Below are 15,955 nucleotides of genomic sequence, written 5' to 3' on the forward strand. Positions count from 1 at the left end.
CCTGTCCTCACTGACAGTCACCTGTCCTCACTGACAGTCACCTGTCCTCACTGACAGTCACCTTTCCGCACTGACAGTCACCTGTCCTCACTGACCGTCACCTGTCCTCACTGATGTCACCTGTCCTCACTGACAGTCACCTGTCCGCACTGACAGTCACCTGTCCGCACTGACCGTCACCTGTCCTCACTGACAGTCACCTGTCCTCACTGACAGTCACCTGTCCGCACTGTGTCCAAGCGCATTAATAGAGAGGCGAAGTGAAGGAAAAGATGTGGTAGAAAAAATGTGTACAAGGAATAGGGATAACCACAACCTGGAGAAGATGGGGAAACAAAACCCATTCCAAAATGAGGGGGAGATTCACAAAGTGGACTGCAGCTGAAGTCAGTGCTTCAAGAACCACCATGCACAGACCTATGCAAGACTTAGGTTTCAGCTGTCGCATTCCTTGTGTCAAATCACTCGGTCTTGAACAAGAGACAGTGTCAGACGCGTCTTGCCTGGATTAAAGACTGGACTGCTGCTGAGTGGTCCAAAGTTATGTTCTCTAATGAAAGTAAATTTTGCATTTCCTTTGGAAATCAAGGTCCCAGAGTCTGGAGGAAGAGAGGAGAGGCACAGAATCCACGTTGCTTGAGGTCCAGTGTCAAGTTTCCACAGTCAGTGATGGTTTGGGGGGCCATGTCATCTGCTGGTGTTGGTCCACTGTGTTTTCTGAGGTCCAAGGTCAACGCAGCCGTCTATCTGGAAGTTTTAGAGACTTGATGCTTCCTGCTGCTGACCAACTTTATGGAGATGCAGATTTCATTTTCCAACAGGACTTGGCACCTGCACAGTGCCAAAGCTACCAGTACCTGGTTTAAGGACCATGGTATCCCTGTTCTTAATTGGCCAGCAAACTCGCCTGAAAAATAGATATAGATAGATATAGATATAAATAAATAGAAAATCTTTGGGGTATTGTGAAGAGGAAGATGCGATACACCAGACCCAGCAATTCAGAAGAGCTGAAGCAACCTGGGCTCTCAACACCTGAGCAGTGCCACAGACCGATCGACTCCATGCCATGTCGCATTGTTGCAGTAATCCAGGCAAAAGGAGCCCCAACTAAGTATTGATACTGTACATGCTCATACTTTTCATTTGGCCAACATTTCTAAAAGTATATATATTTTAAATTGTTTTTAATATTCTAATTTTCTGAGATACTGAATTTGGGGTTTTCATTAGTTGTCAGTTATAATCATCTACATTAAAAAAAACATTTGAAATATATCAGTTTGTGTGTAATGAATGAATATAATATACAAGTTTCACTTTTTGAATGGAATTACTGAAATAAATAAATATTTTTACAATATTCTAATTTTATGACCAGCACCTGTAAATAAAATCTTAATGAAACTTCATGTCGGACATCCGGTTGTTGAACGTTACACCTGGAAGATATTCAGATGTTTGCAGATGATGTTCTGGTTTATGTGACTTCATCCTTCCAGCCTTCTTGTTCAGTGTCTGCAGAAACCAGAGCATCATCTACAAACGTCAGATTTTTTTTTACAACTTTCAGGTTAACCATTCTGAAAAACCAGACTTCTTACTAGAAGCAGCATCTGATAGTTTTGTTCCGTTAACCTGGACTGTGTTTTCTGGTTTGTAGACGATGTCAGCGACTCAGACCCAGAAAGAGGGCGGTGAGGCAGGATGGGTGAGTCTGGAGTCTCTGGGTCTCAGTCAGAAGGAGCTGGTTCTGGCTGAGGCTCTGCAGATGGAGTATGATGCACTCTCCAGACTCAAACAAGACAAGAACGGGACCACAACCAACCAGACTGAACTTCGACCTCCAAGTCAGATCCGCTCCAAGCCTCCAAATCCATCCTTGAATCATCCTCGACCCAACCCCAGCCTGCACATCCCAGACCTCACAGGAGAGAACCTGCTTACCGGACTTTCTGGGTCAGACTCCTCCTTAAACCAGCCCGGGGGTTCCCAGGGTCCCCTTCCCCTCCCACCTAGGCCCACCCCTCCTCTGGTGGGTTTTAAAGAGTCCCCCTACATCCTTGACAGTCTGGAGTTCTTGAAGTTCAGAGATATTTCCGGTTCCAGCCCTGGGGACTCTTCTGGACTTGGTTCAGGGTTTCTCTCCAAAGGCCTTGTGACACTCACAGATGATCTTCCCCCTGCCATTCCACCCAGACAGCCTATCCCCCCACCCCCAAGGTCAGAGAACTCCTTCCTGGTCCCCGGACCGTCCACCGAGCCCAGAGATGTGAACCTGTTCACCCCTGATGTGGACCAGCACAAATTGACCTCGGCAGAACTGAACTACGACACCATCAACGACTCACTGGCCTCAGCTCAACTCAACGAGTTCAGACCGCCACCACGAGTTCAACACACCAACGAGGACCAATCAGGAAAGCCCGTGACTCGCAGTAAGACTCTCCCCCCTCAGCTGCCTCCCAGGACCTACACATCTGTCGTGAAGAGCAACAAGAACCAACGGAGGGTTTCTGCTGACCCGGTAGGTGGTGCTGTCTCTTATTCATAAATTTCATTACCTTAAGAGTTTCGTGAGAAAAAGGGCCTCCTCCATGACCAGAAGGTTTGGAACCTGCAAGACCAGGATCACAAGGTCTGGGTCCAAGTTCCTGGGTGAATAAGTATGGACTCCAGCGTTGCAGTGGTCACATGAGAAGAAGTACAGATTGGGGGCAGCTTTGATTTGTTGTGGGGACAAAACGCCCCCCTTGGATGACGCCAGGGGAAAGACTGCCCTGGGTGGGTCATCGGGTCCTTCAGGTGGATTAAAGAGTTGATCTTTGGGCTGATGGTCTGAGCACAGAACCAGTGGATGAAATGTCTGAAAAGCATGAAGGAGGTCACATGACGTGTTTATTTCTTGTTGGTCACATGACACCACTTCTACAGCCTGTGTGTTTCTACTTTAAACCTGACTGTCTGATTGGTCCATAGTAGGTCTGCTCTGATTGGCTGGCTCTGTGTGATTGACAGGTGTCACTGGGCTCCAGGACAAGCGGGTTTGGATTCGAGCTGTTCCGGGTGTCAGAGGAAAGAGACGAGGAAGTGGCCGCTTTTTGTCATATGTTGGATGTGTGAGTGACACTGTCGCCATGGCGATGCTTGGCTTTTATTCAAACGGGAAGTGATGTCAGAAAAGTGTTTAGAAATTTCTGCTGAGATACAAAGAAAACATGTCACATGACAAGAACAACCAATCAGAACTTTATATCAACCAGAAAGTCCTCCACAGTTGTTTTAGTTCAAACATCTGTAGCCAGATGTTCCTGCCGGTTTAGGTGGTTCAGGTTTAGCTGATTCACAATCAGATGGTTCAGGTTTAGCTGATTCAAGTTCAGATGGTTCAGGTTCAGGTGATTCAGGGTCAGCTGGTTCAGGTTCAGGTGGTTCAGGTGGTTCAGGTCAGTGCTGGCGGTGTGAGCAACATCACAGTATTTTTCGGTGTTTGTGCACATTTTGTACTGATAGAGGGGGAACCTGCTGCAGTGAAGTGTCCTTGAACAACCTCCTCCGCTGTCGTGCCCACACAAATACTCGTTCCAGTTTTCAGGACAGTGTCACTAATGAATTGAAGCAATCACATGGCATGACTGTTGCAGTGAAAATAAAAAAAACTTTAATCAAACATCTTTTCAAAAACTTAACAGCTATGATTTTCAAAACTTAACTATCTTAAAAAGAAATGTTTATATCTTATTTGTAAACCAACTACATTCTTAGTGAAGTCAGTGGTAAATGGACTGTACCTATACTCTGGCTTGGCTTCGTCTCCGAAGATCATGAAGGGTGTTCACGACTGCAGACCCTCTGGTGGCTGATGAGACGGATCCTGGAGCGGCGGTCTCGGCCACAGCGGCTGCAAGTGAATGTGAATGTCTGGTCAGGGGTGGGAGTGGGTGCTCTGTTCTTTCTCCTGCTTTGCTTGTCCTCCAGGCTAGCACGTCTTTTTGTCTCAAAGGACCCCACTGCCTTGTGGATGGTTGACCGCCAGGCTTCACGGTCAGTGGTGAGCGTGGACCAGTTTTGGGGGTCGATATGGCTCACATTCAGGGAGGCCTTGACGAGGTCTTTGTATCATTTACGTGGCGCCCCTCTCTTGTGCCACCCAGAGGACAGCTCACCATACAATACAATCTTTGGTAGGTGGCGGTCCTCCATCCTGGACACATGCCCTGCCCAACGTAGGCAAGTCTTGAGCAGCATTGCCTAGATGCTGGTGATCTCCGCCTGCTGGAGGACCTCCACGTTGGTTATGAAGTCGCTCCAGTGGATGTTGAGGATGGAGTGGAGACGGCGTTTGTGGAAGCGCTCGAGGAGCTGTACATGGCGGTGGTAGGTGACCCATGATTCGGAGCCGTACAGGAGGGTGGTCACTACAGTAGCTCTGTACACACTGATTTTGTTCCTCGTCTTCAGGTCTTTGCTTGACCTCACTCTCTTGCGGAGTTTGCCAAATGCGCTGCTCGCTTTGGCCAATCTGCTGTCGATTTCTTTGTCGATCTTAGGGTCTGAGGAGATGATGCCCCCAATATAGTTGAACTGCTGGACAACTTTCAGCTCTGTCTTGCCAATGTTGATGTGAGGGGGATGGTACTGCTCACTAGGTGCTGGTTGGTGTAGCACTTGCGTCTTCTTCAGACAGACCTTCAGACCAAAGTGCTGGGCAGCGTCTGTGAAGCTTGTATTGTATATGGGCTGTACCTGTACAGCTCCTTTCTGTCTACAGTAATCAAGATACTCAAAGCACTTCACAACACAATCTGTGCCCTCACTTACCTCCACAGTCCACACACATTCATACAGCACTCTACTACACACACATTCATGTTCCAGCATCAACATGTGGCATGGAGGCTGCACAGCTGCAGAAAGAAAAGCTTTGCAGAGAGTGGTGAAGGCTGCACAGAAGATGTTGGAGTCAGTCTCCCCTACATCACAGACATCTACACCTCTAGATGCAGGAAGAGGGCCTCCTGCATCATGAAGGACCCCACTCACCCAGCACACACACTTTTTGCCCCGCTCCCCTCAGGAAGGAACTGACATTAAGCGTAGCGGAGCATTAAGTGTAGAACCACTAGACTGAGGAACAGCTTCTACCCTGAGGCTGTTAGACTCATGAATCCCTAACCACTTCAGAGGTACTTTGTTGAATTGCACTGAATGAGTCTTGGACAAGGGCAGCACGGTGGCGCAACTGGTAGAGCTGCTGCCTCTCAGCGAGCAGGTCCCTGGTTCAAACCCCGGTCCAGGGGCCCTCTGGGTGGAGTTTGCATGTTTTCTCCGTGCATGCATGGGTTTTCTCCGGGTACTCCGGTTTCCTCCCACAGACCAAAAACATGCATGTTAGGCTGATTGGTAACTCTAAATTGTCCCTAGGTGTGAGTGAGAGAGTGAATGGTTGTTTGTCTCTATGTGGCCCTGTGATGGACTGGAGACCCGTCCAGGGTGTACCCCGCCCCTCGCACAGTGATTGCTGGACATGGGCACCAGCGACCCCCGTGACCCAAAATGGAATAAACGGGTAAAGATAATGGATGGATGGATGGAGTCTTGGACAAAGTAAACATTTTACCTTAATGAAAAGGAAAAAAATACACTAACGTTAATAACAAACAATGAGTGTGCAACATGCAGTATTCAAGTACTGAAAAAAAACACATGTATCTTGGCTTTCAGTATTATGTAAACAATATTGATAAATTAAACATCTTGCCCTCATTAAATTACAACAATAAACAACAATAAACTTAAATCACAAGTGTGCAACATCCAGTATTAAATAACAGTAAATAACAATGAGTATTGAAAAACATAAAATGCAGCATGGCTGCAGTAAAACATTACTCTCACATTTTGAACAATAGAAGGAAAAGCACAGCATCTGGTTTGATGGCTGCCCTGGGGCTCGTGACAATGTCCCCCCCAGTGCTGAAAGCTCTCTCTGATAGACAGCTGGCAGCAGGAATACGTACGTATCCTTTAGCTAGCTTGGAAACTTGGGGGAAATTTATAAGAGAAGGCAGAAACCTTTTTTGCAGGCCTCAACTGCACGATGTATTCAGTCATCTTTCACACCCGTCTCTGTAAAAACACCAAACAAGTGTTTTAGTTTAAGTCTAACACAAGATTTTCCTTTATTAGTTCCTCTAGGGAAATTTACAGAGTTGCTGCAGGAAGAAAAGCAGGAAAGAAAATTTTAAAACATACCCTCTGGTTATACAAGAAAAAATTAAGAATAATACGAATAAAAAAGTACTGAGTACATTGCACATTGTCTATTCAAAAAGCGTTCAATACAAAAACAACTGGACTTTATTTGTAACAGAAGACGTCCAGTTGTTTTTGTATTGAACGCTTTTTGAATTCATCATGTCCTGGATGACTGAGAATCTTCACCAGCACATTGTCTATTGCATTGCAACTGATATATTGCACACTGTATCATTGTAAGTTTATGACCAAGAATCCATCCATCCATTAGCTTTACCTGCTTCTTCCTTTTTGGGTTGCGGGGTCACTGGTGCCCATGTCCAGCCATCACTGTGCAAGAGGCAGGGTACACCCTGGACAGGTCTCCAGTCCATCACAGAGACACATAGAGATAAAAAACCATTCACACTCACTCACACCTAGGGACAATTTAGAGTTACCAATCAGCCTAACGTGCACATTTTTGGTCTGTGGGAGGAAACTGGAGTACCCAGAGAAAACCCACGCATGCACGGAGAAAACATACAAACTCCACCCAGAAAAGACCCCAGACCTGGATTTGAACCAGGGACCTGCTCGCCAGTTGCGCCACCGTGCTGCCGGAATACCAAGAATAAATTAGAATAAAAAATGCAGAGTGTATATTCAATCCAATTCAAGTCAGTTTAATTCTGTAGCTCCAAGTCCCAACACACGTCATCTCAAGGCACTGTACAAAAACATGCACATGCATTAAAAAGACAATTAGTAAAAGTTCTCTATCTGAGGAAGCAGCAGATTGTGTTGAATCTTCACTTTGTCACAGTCTCCAATCCTGAGCAAGCACAAAGGAGACAGTGGAAGGGAAAAACTCCCTTTTAACGGGAAGAAACGTCCAGCTCAGGGCAAGCGGCCATCTTCTTTGACTGGCTGGGTTTGGACCAGTTCATTACACTCATTGTACAGTTCTTAATCTATGTGTTTTGCTTCAGTTGTTTATAAAAACTTACTGTTTCAGTTACTGTAACATACCTATGACTGTGTGAAGCCTGGGCCCAAAGCACTGCAGTGTCCACTTGTTGATGTGGACGACCTTTGTGATGTTGGCTCCACTGTGGTGATGGCCACTAGCTTGTGCTCTGCCAGTCCTCAGGAGTCCAGTGCTTCCTGCAAGCCTCCATCAAGCAATTCCTCAATGTGGTCATTTGGGAAGTAGCTTGTTTGGAGGCAATAGCTTTTTAAAAGCCAGTCTTTGTTAATGAAATGAACCGTCAGGCTCAGATCTGGCTCCATAGTGCGGCTTGACCACATATCTGCTGTTGTTGCAGTGTGGGACTGTAGCCACCTCTGATTGTACCTTTCCTGTGTGCTCTTGGTACAACGTGAGGATCGCTATTTGGCCAGAATATTTGTGACTTGGCACCACATAGCAGCAATCCAGCATTATGACCGTAGCTCTGAAACCTTTTTTTTTCCCACAGTACGTAACGGAACCCTGTCTTCAGGTATATAACTGATGATGTTTGTTACTTGAACCCACCACTTGCTTGTTTGGTTGTAGGGAGTACATCTGGCAAATGCTTCTGTAAGGGATGTTTGTCTCGAGTGTCCTGAAGCTCGTCCAGTTTTGGATGTGGACGGTGCAGATTGTAGTTTTTAAAAAGTCTGTATTCCAAGACATCTTTGCAACTGAGGTGGTGGAGCAAATTGCTTGTGTTGCCTGTGGCAACAACTTTAACTTGACGGTTTGCTGAATACCATTGTTTAATCAACATCCGAGCTTTTAAAGCCAAAATACTTCAACACAACAGAAACCATCCCTTTTTAGGCACAAGTTCTTCTTGAGCATCACCCTCAACTCTTTCTTCTACTACAGCTTCTCTTTCCAAACTTTGTGTCCATCTCTACCATGCTCAATGCCTCCAACAACACTAGCTTGCTTTGTGCTGCTCTGTTTCCTGCCTGTGCGTTCAGCAGTGCAGCAAAGAAAAAGGTCCCCCGTGAAACAGTTTATTGGCGGGTGCAATGTTCCGAATATTGTTCAGGCTAATTAATTAAATTTTGGTACAAACCGATATACCGCCCAGCTCTAGTTCAGGTGGATCAGGTTCAGGTGCAGCTAGTTCAGGTTCAGGTGGATAAAGTTCAGGTGGTTCAGGTTCAGTCCACAGAGAACATGAACAGGAAGTGATGTCACCTGAGCTGTGACATCATCAGTGTGTGTTCCAGGCTGCGCTCGGCGTACCCGCACAGCGACGGCTCCAAGAACGCCGGCTTCGTGTGGGCGCCATCGGTCGGCCATGATGAGCTGCATCAGGCTCTGGGAGTGGGCGTGAAGGTGACGGTGGTCAGCGAGGACTTCAGGGAACCTCTGACCTTCACCTGCGATGGTAAGAACCTGCCAAGGTTCCATTAGAACTCCTAGAGGCCCAATAACTGTTGGTCTCTCTCTCGCTCTCTCGGTCTCTCTTTCTTTCTCTGTCTGTGTGTCTCTGTGTGTGTGTGGTCAGAACCGAACGTGGACTCAGTGAATCTGCATCAGAACCGTGCTGCTGCTTGAAGGGTTCTGTAGGACCATTTCAGACCCAGGTATGGACAGTAACACCACGCTCTGTGTGTCTCAGGTTCTTCCACAGTGGATCTGCTCATCTACCAGACTCTGTGCTACGCTCAGGACGACTTGGACCACATGGACCTGAACAAGTACCTCCTGAAGGTCTGCGGACTAGAGGAGTTCCTCAACAAGTAAGAACCAGAACCAGAACTAATGATTTAAGGTTTGTGGTTTCGATTCTCAGTTCCATGAAGGAACCAGGTCCAGCTGTATATTCTGCAAAAGTTCCACCTAAATAAAGGAAGAGGACTTCATCACCCAACCATGAGTTTCAGTTCCAGCAAAACCTTTACTGTGTCCAGATGTTTTCTCCTTGCAGTCATTTGCTGAACATCTGCATTCACTCATCAACTTTCTGCTGCAGTAAAACTGATAAAACAGGTTTAAACATTTTATTCTTCAAATCAAGCCAAGTCAAAAGTGTTGAGTCATAAAATTGTTTCACTTTTATTTCCTGTTGTAGTGTTTTGATCTTCCTCGTTGATTCCTGAATCTTTTGTTTTTCCTTCAGTTGATGTGATCAAGCAGCACATTGGACTCAGTGTTACATTTAGAATTAGAACCTGTTTGTTGTTTCAACTTCTGGTTTCCTGTTTCCAATGCCTGATTCTGCTACCTGCAGCAGCTTGCTGATGTCAAACATTCTGAAGGTCCAACATTCTGAAGGTCCAGCAGTCTGAACTGCTGGACCTTCAGACCTGAGACTGCTGGTTTACTTTGACTGCAAAACACACCATTGTTGAAAAAAAAAAAACAACATTCTACCTGTGTTGGATTATGGAGACATAATTTACAGACATGCTTGTAAGGGTGTCCTTCATAAGCTGGATGCAATTTATCACTCTGCTATTGGCTTTGCTACAAATGCTCCTTATTGAACACATCTTCAGGGAGGCCGCTTTAAATGAAGGAGAACTGGATCTGGAGGAATACTGTACACATCTGCTGTCCTCTGATACATCAGCAATAGTGTTGATGATGTCACCACCACCAGGACTGTGATGTGCTACCCGAACCAGAAACCCTGGCTGAACGTAGAGTTACGTACCCTGCTGAAAGCCAGGGACACTGCCTTCAGGTCTGCCGACTCGCAGGGACTGGGGAGGGCAAGGAAAGAGCTGACTGCTGGTATAAAGAGGGGCAAAGAAACATATGCACAGAAGATCCAGGGACATTTCTCCTTACAGGACCCAAGGAGCATGTGGAAGGGCATTAAGTGCATCACAGACTATAACAGCAGAGGTGCACAATGCCCTAGGGACCCATCACTGCCAGATGCTCTTAACAGGTTTTATGTCTACTTTGAAGACATGAACAGACCACCCAGCATCAGACTCACCTCACCATCTGAAGAGGAGTTCCTCAGTGTGACATCAGCAGAAGTAAGGAGGACCTTCAGGAGGATTAATCCTCACAAAGCCACTGGCCCAGACAACATCCCGGGGAGGGTGCTGAGAGACTGTGTGATCAGCTCAACGAGGTGCTGGCTGACATCTTTAACTCCTCCCTCAACCTATCAACTGTTCCCACCTGCTTGAAGACTGCTACCATTATCCCAGTCCCAAACAGCTCTACAGTGACTGGTTTGAATGACTACCGGCCAGTAGCCCTCACCCTGATAGTCGCTAAATTAATTGGAAGAACGGTCATGACCCACATCAAAGCTACCATCGACATCAGCGAGGACCCCCATCAGTATGCATACTGCAAGAATCGATCAACAGAGGACACCATCTCCTCTGCGGTCCACACTGCTCTCACCCACCTGGAGCAGAAGAACTCCTACATCCAAATGCTCTTTGTGGACTTCTCATTTGCCTTGAACACCAGACTTCCTCAGACCCTGATGGACAAACTATTCACACTAGGACCAAGCCCCTACTTATGTAACTGGGTCCTGGATTTCTTAACCAACAGTCCGCAGTCTGTGAGGATCCACAACTTCTCATCCTCAACCATAACCTTAAGCACTGGCTCCCCTCAGGGCTGTGTGTTGAGCCCCCTCCTGTTCACTCTGCTCATGTATGACTGCACACTTACCCATTCAGACTGTCATATTGTAAAGTTTGCAGACCATACAGCAGTGGTTGGATGCATCACAAACAATGATGAGTCCAGCTATAGACAGGAGGTGGAACACCTGGAGAGCTGGCGCAGGAAGAACAACCTTCACATCAATGTGAAGAAGATGAACAAGATGACTGGGGATTTCAGAAGGAGCAAATGCACCTACCCTACCCACACCCATTAACATAGCAGGATCTGCGGTGGAAGTGGTCTCCAGTTACAAGTACTTGGGTGTACAGCTGAACAACAACCTCAGCTGGGGCAACAACACTACCAGCCTGATCAAGAAAGCACATCAGAGACTCTACTTCCTCAAGTGGCTGAGGTGAGCTGGACTGGTCCTCACCTCCTCCTACTGGTGTGCAGTGGAGAGCATCCTGTTCTCTAGCATCAACGTGTGGCATGGAGGTTGCACATCTGGAGAGATGGAAGCTCTGTAGAGAGTGGTGAAGGCTGCACAGAAGTCTTTTGGAGTCAGCCTCCCCACCATCACAGACATCTACACCTCCAGCTGCAGGAAGAGGGCCACCTGCATCATGAAGGACCCCACTCACCCAGCACACACTTTTTACCCCACTCCCCTCAGGCAGAACGTTGTGGTGCATTAAGTGTAGAACCATTAGACTGAGGAACAGCTTCTACCCTGAAGTTGTTTGCCTCATAAATCCCTAACAAAAATCCATGTAAATTATGAACTCCTACACTACTGTGGAGAAATGAAACCTAGTTTCGTTCAATTTTGCCTGGCAATAAAGTTTATATTTATTTATTTAATATTTTATTTTATTTTTATTTAAGGGCCTTGCTCAAGAGCCCAGAGGGGGGCTAATCTGGGGAGTCGAACCGACAACTTTCTGATGACAGGCCTACCTTCTCTTTTAACCCCTGTCTGTCTATGTCCTGTTTGTCTCTGTCCTGTCTGTGTCTCAGCTCTCAGACTCTGGCCGGTTTGGAATTTGTCCAACAATGTCTGAAGTTCGACTTAGACATTCGACTGTTTCTGACCAGGAGATCTGCCATTGATACCAAACTGGCCCGCATGGTGCGGAAATGCACACACACACACACACAACCACACACGCACAATTATTTGTCTAATAATAAAATGAGTTGTCCTCCTTGGAGTCTGAGTACAAATCTCTGCCCGTTTTGAGCCTGTTCACTGAGCTCCGCCTCTTTGAGTCTGAGTATAAAGCTCCTCCCCATTTGAACCTGTTCACTGAGCTCCGCCCCTTAGCTTAAACTAATTAAACCATTATTCTACAGCGTACTAACATGCTACTTAGCATGTAAGATGGAGGATCACTCAGTAGCTGTGTCGATGTCACAGTTTACCATTTAACCTCTGTAGCTGGACTGAAGCCACAAACCTTCCTTTTATTGCCCCTTTCTGTTTAGAGAAGGTAACAAAATTAAAAACAATTCATTTTAATTCCATCCGCTCTGACTGCAACATAGCCATTAATTCCACTTCATCACACTTTTAGTTTTTTTTAAGTGTTGCTTTCTGCAGTTTTTGTTCATACAGGTAAAAACATAAAATTTACTGTAAATTCACAGACGTTTCAACATTTAAATGGCTTCAAAATATCAGTAATGCAGAATTTAAATATATAAAGTAACTGAATTAAAAATGCTAAATGTGGAATACACACATATTAAAGTGTAGCAATGAAAGTGTCCAGGTGAGCAGCAGCTACTGAAGCACTCACTCATCAGGTGTTCCTGACAGAAAGAAGACGACGACACGCCGTCCTCCATGAACCACTGCATCCTGCTGCAGGAGCGTCCAATCAAACAGACCATCACCAGGTGAGGGGCGGGGCCTAGATTTAGAGCTCTTATTGGTTCATTTTAGAAACCAAGACTTGATAATGAGCATTTTTGTGTTTCATCAGAGAGGCGCTTACTCTGCTGCTCGATACGTTTCATAACGAAGCAGAGTCCTTCCTGCTGTCACAGGTAACACACACACACCTGTCACAGGTAGCATACACACACCTGTCACAGGTTACATACACGCACCTGTCACAGGTGCCTCACCATCCATCCATTATTAAATTCAGTTTATTTCTGTAGCTCCAAGTCCCAACAGAAGTCGACTCCGGGCACTGAACAGAAACATTCACAGACATTATAAAAGTTGATCAGTAAAAGTTCTCTCTCTGAGGAAGCAGCAGATTGTGTTGAATCTTCACTTCACCACAGTCGCTCATCCTGAACAAGCACAAAGGAGAAAGTGGAAAGACAAAAACTCTTTAAAACAGGAAGAAACCTCCAGCAGAACCAGGCTCAGGACGAGTGGCCATCTGCTTCAACCAGTTGGGTTTGAGAGGAACAGGAAGTAGAAACAGACGAACACAGAATGACAGGTCCAGATGAACTTTCTATAGGAGGAAAGACAAAAAATGTTAAGATAGAAATAATTACAAATACAAACAGGAAGAGTAGAGCAAGTAAAGACAGCAGCAGAGAGAGAAAATGAGGTCAATTTGTCCTCCAGCTGTCTAAGACTATAGCAGCAAAACTAAGGGATAATTCAGGAAACCCAAGCTGACCCTAACTAGGATTTATCAAAAAGGAAAGTCTTAAGGAGGATTCATGGCTCGGTGAGTATGGGACTGGGGGCCCGTTGTTATGGGCTGTTCAGTCTTTATACAAGCAGTGTGAGAGTTGGGTTTGCATTGCTGGTAGTAAGTCGGACCCTTCAAGGTGGGAGTTGGACTCCGCCAAGTCTGCCCGTTGTCACTGATAATATTCATAACTTTTATGGACAGAATTTCTCAGTGCAGCCAGGGGGCAGAGGGTTTCCAGTTTGGTGACCTCAGGATTCCATCTCTGCTTTTTGCAGATGATGTGGTCCTGTTGGTATCATCGTGACGTGATCTTCAGCTCACTGGAACAGTTCACAGCCAAGTATGAAGCGGCTGGGATGAGAATCAGCATCTACAAATTTGAGGCCATGGTCCTGAACCGGAAAAGGGTGGAATGCTCTCTTCAGGTTGAAGTTGAGGTTCTGCCTCAAGTGGAGGAGTTCAAGTATCTCTGGGTTTTGTTCACAAATGAGGGAAGAATGGAGCGTGAGATCGACAGATGGATTGGTGCAGCGTCTGCTGTATTGCGGACTCTGTACCGGTCCAGTGTGGTGAAGAGAGAGCTGAGCTGTAAGGCAAAGCTCTCTGTTTACCGTTCGATCGACATTCCCACCCTCACCTATGGTCACGAGCTCTGGGTAGTGACAGAAAGAATGAGATCGCGGATACAGGTGGTTGAAATGAGTTTTTTCTGCAGGGTAGCTGGACTCTCCCTTAAAGATAGGGTGAGACGTTCAGTTATCTGGGAGAGACTCAGACTAGAACTGCTACTCCTCCACATTGAGAGGAGCCAGTTGAGGTGGTTCGGGCATCTGGTAAGGATGCTCCCTGGGCACCTCCCTAGGGAGGTGCTTTGGGCATGTCCAACTGGGAAGAGACCCCGTGGAAGACCCAGGACATGCTTGAGAGACTATATCTCTTGGTTGGCCTGAGAACGCCTTGGGGTCCTCCCAGAAGAGCTGGAAGAGGTGACTGTGGAAAGAGATGTCTGGGCCTCCTTGCTCAAGCTGCTGCCTCCACAACCTGACTTCGGAATAAGCAGAAGATAATGGATGGAATGGATGAATGAATGGAAAGTCTTAAACCCAGTCTTAAAACTGGACAATGTATCAACCTCACGGACAAAATATGGAAGTTGTTTCCACAAGAGAGGAGCCAGATAACTAAAAGCTCTAAAGTTGGACAAAAACTGAGAATAATGGCCTGGTGGACGATATATAACAACTTGTAAAAGAGGCCATTCAGATTTCCATTTAGGATGAGAAAGACTGTGAGACAGTGACTCAAAGGAATTATAACTAATAATTGGTTTGGTATTAATCAATAATCCTGAGCTGGCGAGCTGACACTGTTTCAATGGGGGTTTGGGTGAGTAACAGGAGAAGCAGCAGAGAGGTGTAGAGGACTACAACTCTGCTTCCTGGACTGGACCCTGGGTCAATAATTTAGAGGACAAACTAAATCGGCCTATTTTCTAGAAAGAAGAGCGGCTCCACTCAAAGTGGGATGGATGCCATCTCTCCACATCAGACCAGGTTTTCCCTGAAAAGCACTCAAGTTATCTACGTATCCCAGCACCTGTCAGGTGTGTTAACTGTAACGCTCACAGACTTTGCTCCTCCTCCTCATTCTGTCTGTTCATGAAGGTGGAGCTTCCGCTGCGTGTTGAGCGTCTGGTTCAATCGGTGAAGGCGCTCTGCAGTTCATTGGCTGCCGTGGAAACGCCCGATGTGACGTCAGCATTAAACCAACTCCCAGCATGCCCTTGTCGTCTGCAGCCCAAAGTCCTGAAGGTGAGTCTAACAGGTAAGAGATGATGTGCCACTGAGAGGATGCAGCTGGCTTTATCTGATTACCTCTTCCTATTTCCCAGGATGCTTCAGTGCTGGCAGTCAGAGAGAACAGAGGTACGAATACATCACAATAGTTTATTTTGTCACAGAGCCTGTCAGAAACATCTGGACCTAGCAAGTACTGTCTGATGTCCTCCACTTGCAGAGTCAGTGGTGGAAAAGCTGACAGCAGCCATCTTGGACCTGGTAGAGCTATACTGCAGCACGTTTAACGCCAATTTCCACACAACGCCTCAGAGTCGGAGCTTCACGGCTCCAGTGCAAGAGGCCGGCCTCGTCACCAATGTGCTGTCCTTCAACGTATACGCCGCTCACCGCGTCCCCATCACCTGGGCAGCCAGGTACAGCCAGACTAATGCTTCCACTGAGCATGTGCAGTTCGTCGGATGAGGCTGTAAGACTAGACTGGGTGAATTAGAGTCTGTGATCAGAATGTTTGTTGTGACCCAAGAACAGCTGAAATATTGAATCAGTATCTGGATGGACTGGAGTTTTAAGAATGGATCCCATCTCTACTGCTGCTGTAATCAAACACTGAGCCAGGATTAAAGACCAAGTCAGGATTAAAGACTGAATCAGAATTAAAGACA

At 46.4% G+C, this 15,955-nt stretch overlaps 1 protein-coding gene across 1 annotated transcript in view; it reads left to right on the plus strand.

The window, feature by feature from the left end:
- pik3c2b (phosphatidylinositol-4-phosphate 3-kinase, catalytic subunit type 2 beta) overlaps positions 1–15,955 on the plus strand; it is a 40,895-nt gene that overhangs the window by 3,676 nt on the left and 21,264 nt on the right. The window contains exons 2-11 of the mRNA XM_037679722.1: positions 1,664–2,527; positions 3,019–3,119; positions 8,467–8,627; positions 8,862–8,982; positions 11,849–11,960; positions 12,651–12,730; positions 12,817–12,880; positions 15,159–15,305; positions 15,386–15,419; positions 15,511–15,706. Coding sequence (XP_037535650.1) covers positions 1,667–2,527; positions 3,019–3,119; positions 8,467–8,627; positions 8,862–8,982; positions 11,849–11,960; positions 12,651–12,730; positions 12,817–12,880; positions 15,159–15,305; positions 15,386–15,419; positions 15,511–15,706 — 1,877 coding nt within the window. The 5' untranslated portion in view covers positions 1,664–1,666. The remainder of the gene's footprint in view (positions 1–1,663; positions 2,528–3,018; positions 3,120–8,466; positions 8,628–8,861; positions 8,983–11,848; positions 11,961–12,650; positions 12,731–12,816; positions 12,881–15,158; positions 15,306–15,385; positions 15,420–15,510; positions 15,707–15,955) is intronic.

This window comes from Nematolebias whitei, chromosome 7, assembly GCF_014905685.2.
Source record: "Nematolebias whitei isolate Nwh7 chromosome 7, NemWhi1, whole genome shotgun sequence".
In the NCBI taxonomy this organism is placed as follows: Eukaryota; Metazoa; Chordata; class Actinopteri; order Cyprinodontiformes; family Rivulidae; genus Nematolebias; species Nematolebias whitei.